Raw genomic sequence first — 18320 nt, 5'->3', positions numbered from 1 at the left:
CGCCACCTAGTGACGAAAAGGAGTAAGCGCAGCTCACCAAAATATGTCAGAACAGGGAAGGGGTGCGGCTTCCCCTGCTCCCCCTTTTCGGGAAGGGTAGAGTACTGGAGTTCACTCCATTCCACTGTGATTTGGAGTCATTAATACCCTGTGAATTTTTTAAAAATATACAGCACACTAATTTTTTAAAAGATTTGTTTGTGTATTTGAAAAGCAGAGTTACAGAGAGAGGTAGAGACAGAGAGGGATCTTCCAACTGCTGGTTCATATGCTGGGCCGTCCTGGCTTCTGACTCGAACCTGCTTCTAGACCTACTCCTCAGCTTCCCTCCTAATCAGCATTTTTTCCCAGCCTCTGGCTAAGCTCACATCTTGTCTAGCTGCCTTCTACCTTGTCCGTTTCAGCTCTCTCCCTTTCTCCCTCCCTTTTTAGTTTCCCCCATAGCAGACCTGGGTCTTATATCTGGAACCCCTTCGTGCTAGGCAGTGTCGACCCAAAGCTGAGACTCATCCACAGTGTTGCAAGCGCATCCGGGGCAGCCAAACTGCCTGGGTTTGGATCCCAGCACTGTCACTGCTCACTGTGCAGCCCTGAACAAGGAATGGTAATCCTAGTCCTGTCCTCCCCCGGGGTTAGTGTCGGGGCCTTAGAAGGTGAGTGGTAAACACTCTACCAGTGGAATCTCACCTCCCGATCCTGCATCTGCAGGAGCACAGCGCTCAGCTGCCCTGCCCACCTCGCCTCTCCTGACAGGCAGGGCTATGGAATCTTCTGGCACCTCAAGTAACCTGTGGCTCCTGGCCACCCTCCAGAACCAGGAGCAAGTTCCTATGCCACAGATCCACCAGGCGGCACCGCCCACCCCACCCCCGCTCAGGGGATAAGTAATTTCTCTTCCGTGGGTCTTGCTTTGTACGATTATGAAGAAACGAAGATGGCCTAAAACTGGTTTCCAAGATCCCAACAAATCCCTAGTTCAGGGATCAAGAACCTCAAGTTTATTTTAAAAACGAAAAAAAAAAAAAAAAAAGCTCATGTTTCAAATTACGTCAGTTTGACCAAGATCTTAACTTCTGAGCGTCTGTTTCCTGCCGGTAAAGAGTGGATGCTAGGGGACGGCGCTGTGGGAGTAAATCAGTGCCGGTCATCCCGTATGGACGCCGGTGCAAGTCCTGGCTGCTCCATATCCGATCCAACTTCGGCCGTTTTTGCGGCCATTTGTGGAGTGAACCAGTGAACGGAAGATGGATTGCCCCTTCCCCTTAAATAAATCTTTGAAAAAAAAAAAAAAAAGTGGATGACATCGCTAAAAATCGACCCGCTGGGGATGCGGCTAGGGTTCGGTGAGCCAAGCCCGCACGTCAGCAGAGCGCAGGCGCACACAGGCCGCGCCCACCCGGCCGACCTCGCCCCCCGCGCGCACGCGCACTGGTGCCGCGACGGCCCTCGCCGCCCGCGGGGGCCTGGCTTCCGGTTCCGCCTCCCGGGACTGATGGCGGCACCCGCGGAGCTGGCCGGAGGGGGCGTTCAGGAGGCCGCGGGCACGGTGGAAGAGCGCGTTCTGGAACCCGGGGCCGCCCCGTTCGGCAACTTCCCTCATTATTCCCGCTTCCACCCTCCGGAGCAACGGCTCCGCCTCCTGCCCCCGGAGCTGCTTCGACGGCTCTTTCCTCCCGAGGGTCCCGAGAAGAGGGCGATTCTGGGGCTCGACGTGGGGTGTAACTCCGGGGTGAGTGAGGGGGCGGGATCGGAGCTCCGGGAGCCTGGTGGCTGACTGCCTCCGTGTCCACTGTGGGCCCTCCTGGGCGTGACGTCACACCCCGAAGCTTTCTCAAAGCCTGGCTGTGGTCACCTGTTGTCCTCCAGGCTCCGGCCACCATCTCGCTTAGGACTCCTGATGGGGCTGGGGCGGGGGGGGATCCTCGACCACATTCGGTATTCCTGCTTCGCCGTCCCTCGGGGCCAGACCCCAGGTGGAAAGGACTTCGGAGACCCACGTTTGGGGACTGCGTGGCGGGTGGGATGAACCAGGGGTGACAGAATTGGGCTGGCCGTGAAGACACGTGTGTGTGTGTGTGTGTGCAGGATGGAGCCCTGAGCCAAGTGCATATTTATTTAAAAAAAAAAAAAAAAAAAAAAAAAAAACAATGAGTGGACGGACGGTGGAGAGGATCCAAAAGGAAAATACCGCAGGGAGGCATTGTCACCCTTACCGCAAGGTGTCCTTAGCCCTGTAATGGTTGTAGTCAAACCACATGCAAAATAAGGAAATGTCTCTTCACACCTGTTTGTGACCACAGCGGATCCCCTAGCGAGCAGCCTGGCCCTGTGAGCAGGCGCCGTCCTAAGCTCCGTCTTTGCAGCCCAGGAGCTGGAGGGGAGGTGCGTTGATGGCCTTTGGCAGGAGAGTCTTCAGTGAAAGGTTTAGACCTTGAGAGACACGTGGCTGTAGTCTGGGATGAGCTGATAGGTGGGTGCGGGGGGGGGGGGGGGGGGGGGGGGGTGGCGGGTTCCCTGCAAACATGTCTCTACTGTGATGGTAGAGGGAGCCTGAGGCAGAAGGTTCCAGAAGATAAACTGGAGGCTTGGGTTTTCTTAGCAAGGCGTTAGGATACCAGCAGAGAGATAAAACGTGTGAGTAATCCAGTTGACTAAGGCAGTGCCTCCCAGACCCGGCCATGTATTTACAGAGCTCTCAATTTTCTATTACAAAAAAAAAAAAGTTTGCCCTGGATAAAATAAACAAATTCAAAATACAGAAGTGTTACATAGTAGAAAGTAAAGGCTCTACTTGCAGCCCTAAATCTTCCTTTTTCCCCACACAGTGGCCCACTGATTTCTGGGTATGCGCCCTGCATGTGTAAATATCCCCTCTCTTTTAGTTTTAACAGTCTAGCACACAATTTTTCATTTGTTTTTTTTATTTAATCATTTGCATATCACAGCATTCTTTAACAGCTTCATAATATTTTGTTGTATAGCCATGCTATAATTTTTTTTAAAGATTTATTTATTTATTTGAAAGGCGAGTTACAGAGGCAGAGAGAGAGAGAGGTCTTCCATCTACTGGTTCACTCTCCATATGACCACAACAGCCAGAGCTGGGCTGATCTGAAGCCAGGAGCCAGGAGCTTCTTCCGGGTCTCCCACTTGGGTACAGGGACCCAAGGACTTGGCCATCTTCTGCTATCCCAGGCCACATTAGAGAGCTGGATCGGAAGAGGAGCAGTCAGGACTTGAACCAGTGCCCAGCACTGTGGGCAGTGGCTTTACCCACTATGCCACAGCACCGGCCCCGCCATGCTATAATTTGTTGGTGCTTTTTTCAAATTGTAAAAACTCCGAGGCCCCCACACTAGATCTGCTGAGTCAGGATCTCGGGGAATTGAGGATGGAAAGGGGAGGAGGGATTGATGTGAAGTGACCCGTCAGAGCTGGGCCAACACCCAGGACCAGAGGGGAGGAAGGTGGCCAAGAAGTAAACAGAGACGCGGAGAGAAGCAGCGACAGCACAGCACAGGTGCTATCCTTGAGCTGCAGCATGGTCGTGGGGTGGGGGTGGGGGTGGCATTGTCTCGTAGTGGCGAAAGCTGCCACCTGTGACCCCAGCATCCCATGTGGGTGTCAGTTCATGTCCCAGCTGCTCCACTTCCAGTCCAGCTCCCTGCGAACTGCCTGGGGAAAAGCAGCACAAGATGGCCCAAGTGTTTGGGCCCCAGCCACCCACGTGGATGAAGCTCCTGGCTCCTGGCTTTGGCTTGGTCATTGCAGTCATCTGGCCATTGTAAACCAGTGTATGGAAGATCTTTCTGTGTTTCTCTCTGTGTGTAATTCTGACTTTCAAATAAAGAAAGAAATCTTCATTTTTTTTCAATTTCCACTTTATTTTGAAAGATAAAGACATAGATCTTCCCACTTGTTCATTCCCCAAATGCCTGTAACAACCAGAGCTGGGCTAGGCCTACGCCAGTGGCTGGGAACTCAGTCCAGGTCTCCCGCGCGGGTGGCAGGCACCCAAGTACTTGAGCCATCACCATCTACTTCCTAGGTTGCACATTAGCAGGGAGCCGGAATCAGAAGCAGAGCCAAGACTCAGACTATGACACTCCAGTATGAATTGTAAACACCCCAACGATACCTTAACCACTGAGCCAAATGTCTCAGAGTTTTATGGAACCAATTTTACCATAATTTTTAAAATAGAGTTTTTCTGTGAACAACACCACACATATAAAAAAGAGCATTAAACAAATCTACATTTTAGGAGTTACAAGCACCTTTATGAGCACTGTGCAGGTCAAGAATAAAACATTGTCCCCACCCTGAAAGCCCCCCAATATGCTTTTTCCTGTTCATAGAGTACCCCTCTCCACCCAGAGGTAATAAGTAGCCTGACTTGTATATTTCCTGCCTTTTCTTCATAGCTTACTATTTTTTAAATCTATAAAGTGTCATTTTTCATTTTTAAAACTTCATTGAAGTAGAAGCTTGCCATCCATTATTCTTTGTGACTACCTTTTTACTCAGCGTCATGTATTTGTGTGAGTCATCTATGTTCTCGCACTGGACTGAATTCCTTCATTGTTCACTGCTATCTAACACTATCTCAATGGCCGTATCACATTTATTCCTTCATGCTGCTGTTTCTGGACGTCTGGGTGGTTTCCACTGTGCCTTCTCTTCACCTGCACAGCAGACATAGTATCTTCCTGACACAGTAGCAGATGAGGAAGAAATTGGGCAAATTGCTTGACAAAACTATAGAGTAACAAATTTGAGATTGAATGGTTGTGGGAATCCAAATCAGCCAAAGGAGATGGTGGCTTGACTTTAGAAGCAGAAGGAGTCTCAGGAGAAGAGGGTGAAGTGAAAGGCTGTGGCTGGAGAGTAAAGTCTGAATAAGGACTTAGAAATGGGTTTTTGGAAAGATAGTGCCTGCTGTGTCCCTCACCTTCCAGGTCACAGACACTTTATGTCTCTGGACCCCTATCCTCCTCCAGAAAAAGATAGCGAGTTGGCCATGGTGTCACCTAACCTGGAAGATACTGCTTGCTTAAGGCTCATTGGCTACATCTTCTGGGCTGTAACTTTGAACCAGACACGCACAATGCAATCTTCCAGTCAGGAAAAATCCAGGATGCATTACAGCCTGTGGGCCCTGGAGGGCGCTAAGAGCCCGCGCTGGAAAATTGACCCGCCCTCCTTAGGTCATGGTTTGGGAGGCTGATATGCCTAGAGCCAGGTTAAATGGCAGCCTCCGTGGGAAAAGGAGAGATGGAGATTTCTCTTCAGTCGCTGGTGGAAAACTGCAATGACAAAGCTCTTTTGGGTTCCTCTAGGATCTGAGTGTGGCTCTGTACAAACACTTCCTTTCCTTGCGTGACGGGGAGACCTGCTCAGATGCCTTAGGAGATCTCCGTCTCCTCTGCTGTGACATAGACCCGGTGCTGGTGGCGCGAGCTGAAAAGGAGTGTCCTTTCCCGGATGCCTTGACCTTTGTCACCCTGGACTTCATGAATCAGAGGACCCGCAAGGCTCTTTTGAGTTCTTTCTTAAGCCAGTTTGGACGTTCGGTTTTTGACATCGGCTTCTGCATGTCCGTAACCATGTGGATTCACCTGAATCACGGGGACCGTGGCCTGAGGGAGTTCCTGGCCCATCTCGCCTCCCTGTGCCGCTACCTCCTTGTGGAGCCGCAGCCCTGGAAGTGTTATCGGGCCGCCGCGCGGCGTCTACGAAAGCTGGGACTCCATGACTTTGACCACTTCCAGTCCCTTGCCATCCGAGGAGATATGGCTGAGCAGATTGGGCAGATCCTGACCCAGGAGCATGGCATGGAGTTGGTATGCTGCTTTGGCAACACCAGTTGGGACCGCAGCCTCCTGCTCTTCCGGGCAAAACCATAGACTCATCCGACCCTGGGATGACTGGGAGAAGGGGGAAAAAAGGAACAGATTGAGATTCTGGAAGCACTAAGATGGGAGGGCAGGAAGACCCAAGATAGAGACGAGAGTTTTTATCCGGGGAATTGTGGCTGCTCTCCTTAGCCGTTGGGCAGCCTGGCAGAAGATTTGGCGGCAGTTCCAAGGCGTTTTTGATCAGAGGAATCTGTCTGTTCCTGTTGCTATGGAGGAGGATGAATCCATGGGACACTGAGCTGGGAAATCTAGATTGTGATAGCGAAGAAAGCGGTCATGGTTGTAGAATATGGAAGACGCTGCTTTGGGGGTTCCTTATTTATAAAGATCAGAGCAGGGCTAGCCTTAGAACGTATCCGTTCCTTGGGTTCCTTAGATCTGTTCTGGTTTCTTCAGGCTGCTTCTGGATTTGCTAAGCCCACCTTTGGGCAGAACTTCACAATGCAGCCTAAAACAAAGAGTCAGTGGCCTGGCTGAAGTCAGGGTTTAGTAGGAAAAGGGTCTGATCTTTCTAGCGCAGGTCGTCAGGCCCCTCCCGTACCCAGGCTTGCCACAGCAGTTACAGGCAGTAGACAAGGTGCATTGACTGGCATTTAAAAAGATATTCCAGGGGCCAGCTCTGTAGCTCAGCAGGTTAAAGCCCCACTGTGCAGCATCATCATCCCACATGGGCGCCGGTTCGAGTCCTGGCTGCTCCACTTCCCATCCAGCTCTCTGCTATGGCCTAGGAAAGCAGTGGAAGATGGTCCAAATCCTTGGGCCCCTGCACCCATGTGGGAGACCCAGAGCAGGCTCCTGGCTTTGGAATGGCACAGCTCTGGCCGTTGCAGCCATCTGAGGAGTGAACCAGTGGATAGAAGACCTTTCTCTCTGCCTCTGCCTCTCTGTAACTCTACCTTTCAGATACATAAATAAATCTTTAAAAAATAAATAAAAGTAAAAAGATATTCCAAAGATTTAAATTGTGAACCCAAAGACAGTGCTTCGGGTCAGAGTAGGGCTCTGGAATCTGTTTGCTTATATTGTTTTACTGGGGTAAAATGTCGAAAACATAAAGTTGACCATTTTTAATCATTTTTTCAGTATGTAATTCCGTGGCATTAAGTACATTCACAATGAAAAATCTGCATTCACCAGGCACCACAGGTGCATAGGCAGAAGTGGAGACACTGAGGGCTGATGGTTCCATCCCAGCACCTCTCCATACTCTTGCTTGGGTGAGTTCTTCCACTCCCGTGCCTGTCACCACTAGCTATATGCTAATGACCCTCCAAATGAATTTGGATTCCTATCTTCATGATTTCAGACTAATATTTTTCCTGTTTTATAATCCTAGCCACTCAAGAATTTTTTAGACATCTCAGCTTCAGCAGAGCTCCAGAGCAAACTCATTACCCTCATTCCAAACCCAATTGCAATCTCAGTTGATGGCATCCACTCCTGGTTCAGGCTGGAACCCTCATTTGACTCTAACTTATATTCCTCATATGGAAGTAGAAAGTCCAATGATTTCTACCAATGACAAGTAAGCCCCATTGGTTTCAATCATGTCCTTGGCATGTCCCAGGGGTCCAGTCCATTCTCTGCCTTGCACCCAGTGTTTTCATCTGTGTGGCTGACGGAGTAACATCCTCCTGTTCCCGTGCCTAAGTGAGCTAACAGACGTGAAGGTGTTTTGCAGAGTGTGGAGTGTTCAACAAACCTAAGGCCATACGAGTGACCGTAGAGGTCACAGAGTAAAGGTAGGCTCTCTGGGGATCTCAGTGGAGGAACATGTTGAGACCTGGTGACCCTGCTGGGTGTATTCTAATGTCACCCGCCACCAAGGCAGCGCACAAAGCACTGGGCTGGATCCCAGTGCCCCAAGGCATCCACAATTCCAATCTCGAGAACCTGTCAGTGTTACCCTGGATAGCAACACTGGACTCTGCTGAAGTGATTAAGAATTGAGGATGGTTAGATGAACCTGGATGGACCCTCACTGCAATCACACGTGACCTTGGAAGAGGACAACAGAGGGGGATTTGGCCACGGAAGTAGATGGGAGACAGAAGCAAGAGGCTGAGTGATGTGAGGAAGGGCAGCTTGCCAAGGGGTTCAGGAGGCTTCTGGAAGTTACAGGAAATGCATTCTCCCCTGGGACCTCGCAGAAGGCACACAGCACCTGGCCTTGACACGGTTGACCTTGAGAACTGTCAGAGAACAAATCTGTGCTCTTTGAGACACCCCTGGGTTTGTGGTGGTCTGTTCCAGCCGTAACAGGAAACACAGGAGCTCAGGTCAAACTGCATACCTGGCAGAAAACGGCCCCCAGTGACCAAAAGACACTCAGGGGCTCCATCTGTGCGATTAACCGAGAAACCTTTAGCCACCAACAGCTTTACGAGATGCTTCAGTATGGAACCTGACCTGTTCCGTGGTGGCATTCTATTGGCTGAGCAGTTACCTGAGCTGCTGGGAAGAGCCGTTGCTTTCCAAGTCTGCGACAGTTAATTCTGAAGATGTGTAACCATCACACACTGGCCCACAAAAGCCTTTGGAGACAGAATATCTCTGGCTCCAAGTAAAGATCGTCTTACCCTGAAACCAGCCTTGTTTAGGAGCCAAACCAAACATTATAGTCCTGGAAATACATCAGCATTTAAAAAAATATATATAATCCACGTATATCCAAAATATTATCATTTCAATGTATGGCCAATATAAAAATGAGGCATAAAAATTATTCTCTTAGGCTAAGTCTTACCAGGTCTGCGTTTTCCACCTAGAGCTCATCTCAACTTGGAGCAGCCACACTAGATGCTCACATGGCTCGTGCATGTATTTTGATGGTGAATCAGGAAGTATTTTTTCAGGGGTAGGTGTTATGGTACAGTGGATTAAGCTGCCACTTGGAAAGCCTGCATCCCATATCCGTGTGCCCGGAATAAAGTCCCACCTCTGCTTTAATCCAGTGTCCTGCTAACGTTCCTGCAAGGCAGTAGAGGATGGCTGAAGTGGCTAGGCCTTTGCCACCCAGGTGGGAGACCCAGCTGGAATCCCTAGCTGCTGGCTTTGGCCCGGGCCAACCATGGCTGTTTCAGGCATTGGGGGAGTGGACCAGAAGATGGAAAATCAATCATGTCTCTGTGTTTCAAATAAATAAGAAGCATTTTATCAAATGCCTTCCATATACCCCGCATACTTTTAGCAGCTTTGGGAGTTAAGGGAAGGGTAGATTAAACAATCCAAACTTCTGAAGGTTGTGTTTGACTCATTCAGCAAATACTCAGATGTTAAGGAGGAAAAGAGCTTTCAAAAAAGCCTTGGCCAGCACCATGGCTCAATAGGCTAATCCTCCGCCTAGAGGCGCCCGGCACACCGGGTTCTAGTCCTGGTCGGGGCGCCGGATTCTGTCCCGGTTGCCCCTCTTCCAGGCCAGCTCTCTGCTGTGGCCCGGTGTCGCTCCCCCTCTTCGTGGAGGAACGACACTAAGCCCTGCCTAGGCTTCATATCCGAGTCACGGCACCATTATGTCGCTCCCCCTCTTCATGGAGGAACGACACAAAACCCTGCCTAGGCTTCATATCCGAGTCACGGCACCATTATGTCGCTCCCCCTCTTCGTGGAGGAACGACACAGGACCCTGTGCTGTTCTTTCGTCTGCTCGGCCCTCCCCGGGTTTGCTGCTGGTTCTTCCCGGGTTGGCTACTGTCCCTTCCACCTCCGTGGAAGGGCGGTTCCCCCTGGCCACATTCCCCACTTCCGCAGGGGAGCGGCACACCGCCGGCCGGCTCTCTCGGGGGCTGCACAGGTGTTCCCCTTAGGTGTTCCCCTTAGATGTTCCCCCGTGCATGCCGTCTCTCTCCTCCTTTATAGTCCTCCTCCACCAGTCCCAACTCGGCTGCCCACACGCCGAGTACGCTGCTCTCCTCCAATCAGGAGCAAGTCCTACAGTTTATTGGCTGAACTGGAGGCACCTGTGTAGAAGCTGTTTTCTTCTCTCCCAGCGCCATATTGTGGGAGAGCAGATGCATAGAATAAGTCTTAATTCCAGTAACTCAGTCTAGTCCGGGTTGCTCCCCACAGCCCGGGAGTGCAGTGGAGGATGGCCCAAGTGCTTGGGCCTTGCACCCACATGGGAGACCAGGATAAGCACCTGGCTCCTGCCTTCGGATGAGCGCCATGCGCCGGCCGCAGCGCGCCAGCCGTGGCAGCCATTGGAGGGTGAACCAACGGCAAAGGAAGACCTTTCTCTCTGTTTCTCTCACTGTCCACTCTGCCTGTAAAAAAAAAAAAAAAAAAAAAAAAAAAGAAAGAAAAAAAAAGCCTGGCCAGTGTGTGGCACAGGAGGTTAGGCCACCAGCTGTGATGCTGGCATCCCATGTGAGCACCTGTTCCACTTTTAGTTCAGCTCCCTGTTAATGAACCTGTGAAAGCAGTGGAAGATGACGCAAGTGCTTGGGGCCCCTGCCACCCATGTGGGAGACCCAGATGGAGTTCCTGGCTCCTGGCTTCCAGTCTAGCCCAGCCCCGGCTGTTGCAGCCATTTGAGAGTGAACCAATGGATGGACAATCTCTCACCACCCCCTCTCTGTAACTCTGCCCCTCAAAAATAAATCTTTTAAAAAAGAACAGTCTGGGCCGGCGCTGCGGCTCACTAGGCTAATCCTCCACCTTGCAGCGCCGGCACACTGGGTTCTAGTCCCAGTCAGGGCGCTGGATTCTGTCCCGGTTGCCCCTCTTCCAGGCCAGTCCTCTGCTGTGGCCCTGGAGTGCAGTGGAGGATGGCCCAAGTCCTTGGGCCCTGCACCCCATGGGAAACCAGGATAAGTATCTGGCTCCTGCCATCAGATCAGCGCGGTATGCTGGCCATGGCGGCCATTGGAGGGTGAACCAACGGAAAAAAAGGAAGACCTTTCTCTCTGTCTCTCTCTCTCACTGTACACTCTGCCTGTCAAAAAAAAAAAAAAAAAAAAAAAAAAAAAAAAAAAAAAAAACAGTCTGTGTGGACATGGAAGAGTTTCTGGGGGATGTGGGCCTTAAGCTGTCTCTAAAAGAAATGTTGCTTTGGGAGCAGTGGAGAAAGAACGGAGCATCCCCGTGAGCCCGGGCACCTGTTGGCAAGGCACGCAGGCGTGGACGCTTTGCACACTGAGAACAGTCAGCAGTGGCTGGCCCAAAACAAGGACCTCATGCTGGGCAGGAGTAGTGATGAACTTTGTCACTTATGTGGATTCTAAGTAGGATATTTGTCAGCAAAGAGGAAGCTATAAGCAGACCAAAGAATAAAAGTAATTTTTTAAAATGGACTAGTTTCCAAAGAAGCAAAAAAAAGCCCAAAGCAATAAACAAACAAAAAAATCAATGACTTAGACTGCACAAGGCAAAAAAGGAAAAATAACCAAAAGCCAATGAAATTGCATGACAGACTGCCATCTAGGAAAAGTGTGTGTGAATCGTGTGACAAAATGGCTAATTTCATCATCGTAAAGACAAACTCATAAAAGTATCAGAAAAGAAGACATTCACAGGAACCAGTGGCATATAAGCACCTAAAAGGTTGTTTCTTCTTATTTCTTAACTACGCACATATAAAAACAATGAAAGCATTTCATCACTTAGTTCAATATTCATAGATTTCTTCAACAGTAATGATGGGGGAAGGGCTGCATCCCATATTGTAGTGCCTAGCTTTGAGTTCTGCTTCTACTTTTTTTTTTAAGATATTTATTTATTTGAGAGGTAGCGTTATAGACAGTGAAAGGGAGAGACAGAGAGAAAGGTCTTCCATCCATTGGTTCACTCCCCAGATGGCCACAATGGCCGGAGCTGTGCTGATCCAAAGCCAGGAGCCAGGTGCTTCTTCCTTGTCTCCCAGGCAGGTGCAGGGCCCCAAGGGCTTGAACCATCTTCTACTGCTTTCCCAGGCCACAGCAGAGCACTGGATTAGAAGAGGAGCAGCCAGGACTCGAACCGGCGTCCATATGGGATGCTGGCACCGCAGGTGGAGGATTAACCTACTGCGCCACGGCGCCGGCCCCTGGCTCTACTTCTGATCCCAGCTGTCTGCTAATGCCCACTCTGGGAAGCAGCAGGTGATAGTGCAAATGCTTGGGTCCCTGCCATCCACATGGAAGACCTGGATTGAGCGCTACACTCCTACCTTCAGCCTGGCCTAGCCCCAGCTCTGCACGCATTTGGAGAGTGAACCAGCAAATGGAAGTTCTCTCTGTCTCTCTCTGCTTTGCAAATTAATGAATTGTTTTTAAATTGGTGGCGAGAATACAGGAAAATAGATATTCTTGTATCTTGTTAGTGGGAATGTAAATTAGTATGGCTGTTCTGAAAGGTCATTTGCACACTACACATCTCAATGTATACTGTAGTGATGGGCAGTTAGCCTAGCAGCTAAGATGCTTGTGTCAGTGCTGGTGTGGGGTTAAGCTGCCATTTGCAATGTTGGCATCCTTTATCAGAGTGTCAGTTTGGGCCCCAGCATCTCCACTTGTGATCCAATATTCCTGCTAATGGCCCGGGAAGATGGCAGAAGTTGGCCCAAGTACTTGGGCTCCTGCCACTCATGTAGGAGACCCGGATGGTGTTCTGGGCAGGCATTTGGGGAGTGGACCAGTGAATGGGAGAGCTCTGTTCTATCCCTCTCTCCCCCCAACACATTTCAAATAAAGTAAATTAATTTTAAAAAATAAAAATAAATGTATACATAGATGGTAATAAAACTGTTTAAAAAAAAAAAAACAAAGAATTGAGAGTATAAGCATATCTGGCAATATCAAAGGATAAATCAAAAAGTTAGAATGGGATCAGGAATTTGGCACAGCGGTTCAGTTGCCGCTTGGAATGCCTGCATCCTGTATCAGAGTGGCTGGGTTCAAGTCTCAGCTTCACTTGGGATTCCAGCTTCCTGCTAAGACACACCCTGGGAGGCTGGTGATCGTTCACGTAGTCCCACCCCCATGGGAGACCCGGATGGAATTCTCCAATCTGCTTTGTACCTCTTTCTCACAATCCTTCAGAATCAGGTTTTGCCACAGCCTCCCATGATGTGTGGCCACAGTCAGCAGGGACATCCTTGTGCTGGTCCAGCTTGACCTCAGCAGCACTGGGAACTAGCTAGTCGTTTTGGTCTACTTGGTCTTTCCCGGTCTCTGGTGACAGCGTTTCGTTTTCTTTCTCCAGAGTTGGTGTTCCTTGGACTGTTCCAGTCCTTTTCCTTGTCTCCATGAATGATGATAACCACTGCCCGGCTTCTGTGAGCACCAGTGCTCTGACAACTCACCCAACGCTTCTCTCTAACCCAGCCTTCACCTACACCATGCGTTTCCACTCCCTGTGCACAGAAAACGATGGCATGTGCTGTACCGCAGGAGGCAGTCCAGCAGAACCAAGGCTGCCGTGTTTCCTAGGGAGCACGCACTGCCCTGAGAACTGAAAGGGCTGATAAGCAGTGGGCACAGCTGTGACCGCCCTGGGCACAACAGTTGGGGAGCTCTGACCTCTTTCTGCCCGGACGCCCTCTGGGCATCTCAGTGTGAACATGTTAAGAAGGGAGCGCGTCAGCGCCCAGACCTCCACTTCCTCCAGTGGTTTTCTATTTCAGTGAGTGGTCCTACTGTCTCAGGCCTCTGCTTTCCTCCACTTCTTATCCCAAGATCTGTTGTCTATACTTTTTATTTTTTTAAGATTTATTTGAAAGGCAGAGTTACAGAGAGGCAGAGAGAGAAAGAGAAACAAAGAGGTCTTCCATTTGCTGGTTCACAACCCAGATGGCTGCAATGGCCAGAGCTGGGCTGATCCGAAGTCAGGAACCAGGAACTTCTTCTATGTCTCCAACGTGGGCAAAGAGGCCCAAGGATTTGGGCCAACTTCCACTGCTTTCCCAGGCCATAGCAGAGACCTGGATAGGAAGTGGAGCTGCTGGGACTTGAACTGGCGCCCATATGGGATGCTGGCACTGCAGGTGGCAGCTTTATCTGCTACACCACAGCGCCAGCCCTTCTACTCTTATTTATATCATGAAGTCATCCCTTCTCCATTTACCAGACCACATAGTTTCTCCTTTTTGCCCTTAGTTGCTGCAAAAACTGACGTCAATCCTGCTCTTTCTTTTCTCCATACTGCAACCACAGCAGTCTTTGTAAAATGAAAATACGAGTATGCCACCCTCCTGCTTAAAACCATCCAAAGTCCGTGCAATCATGTGCAATACGATCTTCCCACTGCTGACCCTTCCAGTCACTGCTCAGCCTACCCCAGGTGAGCTCCACACTGTATGCAGTGTCCTGGGTAACACTCAGTAAAATGTAGATGATGGAAAGGGAATTTAAAGGTAGGGGGGAGTTTCAAGGATTTGAGCAGATCCATTGTGTTTGTGCCTACGTAGGGGTTTTCAGAGCACGTGTTGGCAGTGCTGTCAGAATCCAAGGAACATGGCCATCCCGTGTAGACTGAAGCAGTGGGGGCAAAGATCTGTTCTCATTCACCAAGCAGGTCAAACATTAACCAACCCCAGGGCCAGCACTGTGCTGTAGCGGGTTAAGCCACCACCTGCAGTGCCAGCATCCCATATGGGTGCCAGTTCGAGACCCAGCTGCTCTATTTCTGATCCAGCTCTCTGCTGTGGCCTGGGAAAGCAGCAGAAGATGGCCCAAGTCCTTGGGCCCCTGCACCCATGTAGGAGACCCGGAAGAAGTTCCTAGCTACTGGCTTCTGATCAGTACAGCACTGGCCATTGTGGCCAACTGGGGAGTGAACCAGTAGATGGAAGACCTCTGTCTCTGTCTCTGTCTCTACCTCTCTCTGTAACTCTGTCTTTCAAATAAATAAAATAAATTTCTAAAAAGAAAAAAAACATTAACCAGCATCCTCTTATGGAGCATGGAAAGCATCAAGACTTCACTCATGACTCAATCCAGGGGCCGGCGCTGTGGCGTAGTGGGTAAAGCTGCTCCTTGCCACCCCAGGATATCATTTTGGAATGCTGGATTGAGTCCTGGCTGGTCCACTTCCGGTCCGAAGGCAACAGAGGATAGCCCAAGTACTTGGGCTTCTGCCACCCATGTGGAATTCCTGGCTCCTGGCTCCTCGCTTCAGCCTGGCCTAGAGCTGGCTGTTGTGGCCATTTGGGGTGTGAACCAGCAGATGGGAGACCTTGATCTCTGTCTCCCTCTCACTCTGTCACTCTGTGTTTCAAATAAATGAATTTTTAAAATCTTTTTTTTAAATCCCACCTGGGGATTAGTAAAATGTTTTAAGAGCCCAGTTACCATATTTGATTCAGGAGTTCCAACCTTGGTCAGTCGATCCACCAGTGTAAACACAGTGGCTACAGGGTCAGCCTCTGAGGAATGAAGATGCCTCAAACTGAATGAATGACCCCATAGTCTGGACGCACTGATGTGAGCCGTGCGGGGGTGGTTCTCTGAGCTCATCCACCCGCCACTCACCAGCGCTACATGTACAGTACTGGCTCGCTACCAATAGCTTGCAGCTACCAAACATCTAAGAGGCCTCGCTGGTATTGTAACAGCACAGACAGCTCAAGTGAAGAACAATGTATGATTTGTGGTATGCACAAGGGTGGAAATTCAACTCGGGGACTTGTGCGGAAGTTTTAATGACTTAAGAGAATACTAGCACTGGGAATGAAGCCTCCTCTGAGACAGAAGAGTAGCCGGGGAGCAATAGTAACTACACTTCTTTCACCTCGTACCAGTGAGGATGCAGAATGTGCAGCATAGAGAATCGGCCAGAAATCTAAATGCCTAAGCCAGCAAGTGTGCAGGAGCCTAGTGCAGAGATTCCGGCTATGTTTGTTAACCAAGGCTAAACATGAATGAAAAGTTAAAAAAAAATACCCAATGTTCTGTGTGCTTCAAAAGACCTGTTATTGGAAAACACCCCAAAATAGTTAAATGCCTAGCAGACTTGTAAGGCTTTTCCACCTCAAGGCCTGGGGGACGCAACAGCTGCAATGGAGTGGTATTGGTCTTTCACACCTTCTGAGGAGAGATTGTGTAATTTTTGTCGTAATCCCAGGACTGGGCCACTGATCCCTACTCCACGAATCAGAATGATCGAATGAACAAGAATCAATGCTGTAGGCCTTTGGAGAGGCCACTGTCATTAGGAAACATGGGGGGCAGGGGAGAGAAATGGAAACGTAAATGATTTCCACCAGGGGTGGGTACCTGGCCTAATGGTTAAGATGCTTGCACCACTTATCAGAGTGCCTGAGGCAGTGCCCGGCTCTGGCTCCTGATGGAAGCCTTCTTGCATTAGCACACTCTAGGAGACAGTGCTGATGGCTCAAGCAACTGGGTTCCTGCCACCCACGTGGGAAAACTGGTTTGAGTTCCTGGCTCCTGGCTTTGGCCTGGCCCAGCCCCAGCTGTCCCAGGCATTTCAGGAGTAAACTAGTGATGGGTGCTCTCTCTTTGTCTCTTTACCTCTCAATTTGTTTCTTTCTTAATAGACTCTTCTTCTTATCTCAAATAATGGTCCTGTCTTTACAATCTTACATTGTCTCCTGATGGTGTCATCATTTTTAAAAGTGTTTACTTACTCACTTTTATGTATTTGAAAGGCAGAGAGAGAGAGAGAGAGAGAGAGAGATCTACCCACTGGTTCACTCCCCAGGTGCCTACAACAGCCAGGGCTGGGCCAGGCTGAAGCCAGGAGTCAGGAACTTCACCCTGGGTCTCCCATGTGGATGGCAGGGAACCAAGCAGTTGGGGCATCCTCTACTGCCTTCATCCTCATCTCCACACAAAATCTCCCATTAACTTCTGCTTCCTAGCCCACAAAGGTGATTTGTTCACCGTCCCATACCAATAGCAACAATCTGCTCTTTCCTGCTTGAGTCTCTTTGTGTCCTCACTCTGCCTGAATCCTCTCTGTCCTTCAAACCCCATTTTAAATAAGAAGCCTCCTTCAGAGACAAACTTAACCAACCCTAGCCAATCTGAACACCTTATGTTCCCTGAGTTTCTGTGTTCCCTCTGCGGACGAACACACTTTAAGTCACATCCCGTGAACACCCGCAACAGAAGCAAGTTTAATACAATGGGCAGACCGTGCCCAGGGATCCCTTGTATTTTCCTGTGGAACCCAGTTCAGAACCTGCACTGCCTAACCAGTTGGTACCTTGCGGGCCGGTCGGGACATTATGGTATCCAAAGATGCTTAGGAACCAATGAGAATGGGATGCAAGGGGCCTCTGAAAGGGGCCTTCGTGCGCTGCTGGTTTTCTGCAGGTGGTTGGGACTGGTCCCCCACTGTTATAGAAACAAGGCTGCATCCTTTTTTTGCCCAGCCGTCCCCAGCCTAAAGCAGCGAGGACACGGCCAGCAGAGCTCTCGGAAGAGCGGAGCCTGATCCTAGCGCCCCGTTTTCCACATTACTCCGGGAAGACCCAATCCTCTCAGCGGAACAAGGAGGCGGGAGCGTTTAAGGCCAAGGAGGCACTCCAACCTCTTCCCCAGGATTTACACCCAACACGTATGCAGGAAGGCAAATTACCAACACCACAGACACACGTGCACGCCTAGCCCCACAGAGGCAGACGCGCACGCCTGCGTGCCCACCCGCCCCGACTTAGTTTGCTTTGCTCTGGACGCCCCCGTTGCGCCCCCCCGCTCAGCGTTCCCTCCCCGGGCCGAGGAGGTGCCCCAGGCCCCGCCAGGCCGGACGAGAGCGCTTCTCCACAGGGGGAGGGGAGGTCCTTCCCGCCCGGGCGGAAGCGCCTTGCGCCAGCCGGGCAGACTTCACTCCCGTCCTGGGAACATCTGGAGCGGGCTGGGAGGGGCGCGTACCCGGGGCGAGCGCGGATTGGCTGCGCTGGAGGAGGGAGGCGGGGCCCGAGCGAGGGGCGGGGCTCCCTGGCCCCTTTAAAGCCTTGACATCAAGAGGCGGCTCCGGCACCCCCTTTCTCTGCCCCCCGCCCCCGAGCCGCGGCCATGGACCCGGCGGATCCGGCCTGCCCTGGCCCCGCTGGACATCTGATTTCTGTGAGTTCCAGGCCGACTTGGGATTTAAAGGGCGACGATGGGGCGGCGGCGGGGGGAGGGGGGCGGTCTGTAAGCTCCGGGCGGAGCCTGGGGGTGTGGAGGGTGAGGCTTTGGCAGCAGCCGTGGGTCCGAGGGGGCGCCGCGGCTTTCTGCTCGCACCTCGCTGCGAGCCCCTCCCTCCCGCCTTGCTCTCCTCCCGCCCGGGTCGGGGGGGGGGTCCCACTGCGACTCGTCCGCCCCCACCCCACCCCCGCCCGCCCCCCGCGCTATCCTCGCGCACACTCCGTGGCCCCGGAAGGGAAACTTTCGGGAGTGGGGGATGTTCCGGGGGCCGGCCGCCCTCCCTCTTTGAAAGACTGACCTTGCCCCAGCCGCGCACCGCGCCCCACCCGCA

At 51.1% G+C, this 18320-nt stretch overlaps 2 protein-coding genes across 4 annotated transcripts in view; both read left to right on the top strand.

Annotated features, from left to right (window-relative positions):
* The first annotated feature begins 1428 nt into the window (after positions 1-1428).
* On the top strand, positions 1429-6861 carry BCDIN3D (BCDIN3 domain containing RNA methyltransferase). Its single transcript, XM_008256429.4, has 2 exons — positions 1429-1729; positions 5340-6861. The coding sequence occupies exons 1-2, from the start codon at positions 1493-1495 to the stop codon at positions 5904-5906; spliced, it is 804 nt and encodes a 267-aa protein (XP_008254651.2). The 5' UTR covers positions 1429-1492; the 3' UTR covers positions 5907-6861.
* Positions 6862-17769: 10908 nt separating this feature from the next.
* Positions 17770-18320, top strand: part of NCKAP5L (NCK associated protein 5 like) — a 33774-nt gene continuing 33223 nt past the window's right edge. Inside the window, exon 1 of one of the 3 annotated variants that reach the window (XM_051845450.2) lies at positions 17770-17926. Coding sequence is in view for 1 of the 3 variants with exons in the window: in XM_017341840.3 (XP_017197329.2) it covers positions 17876-17926 (51 nt within the window). In the remaining 2 variants the exon portion in view is untranslated. The remainder of the gene's footprint in view (positions 17927-18320) is intronic. The other 2 variants (XM_017341840.3, XM_051845449.2) reach the window with 2 other exon arrangements.

Source organism: Oryctolagus cuniculus, chromosome 11 (genome assembly GCF_964237555.1).
Source record: "Oryctolagus cuniculus chromosome 11, mOryCun1.1, whole genome shotgun sequence".
NCBI classification, from domain to species: Eukaryota; Metazoa; Chordata; class Mammalia; order Lagomorpha; family Leporidae; genus Oryctolagus; species Oryctolagus cuniculus.
The sequence above is the reverse complement of the archived record's forward strand: the minus strand, read 5'-3'. Positions and strand labels throughout refer to the sequence as shown.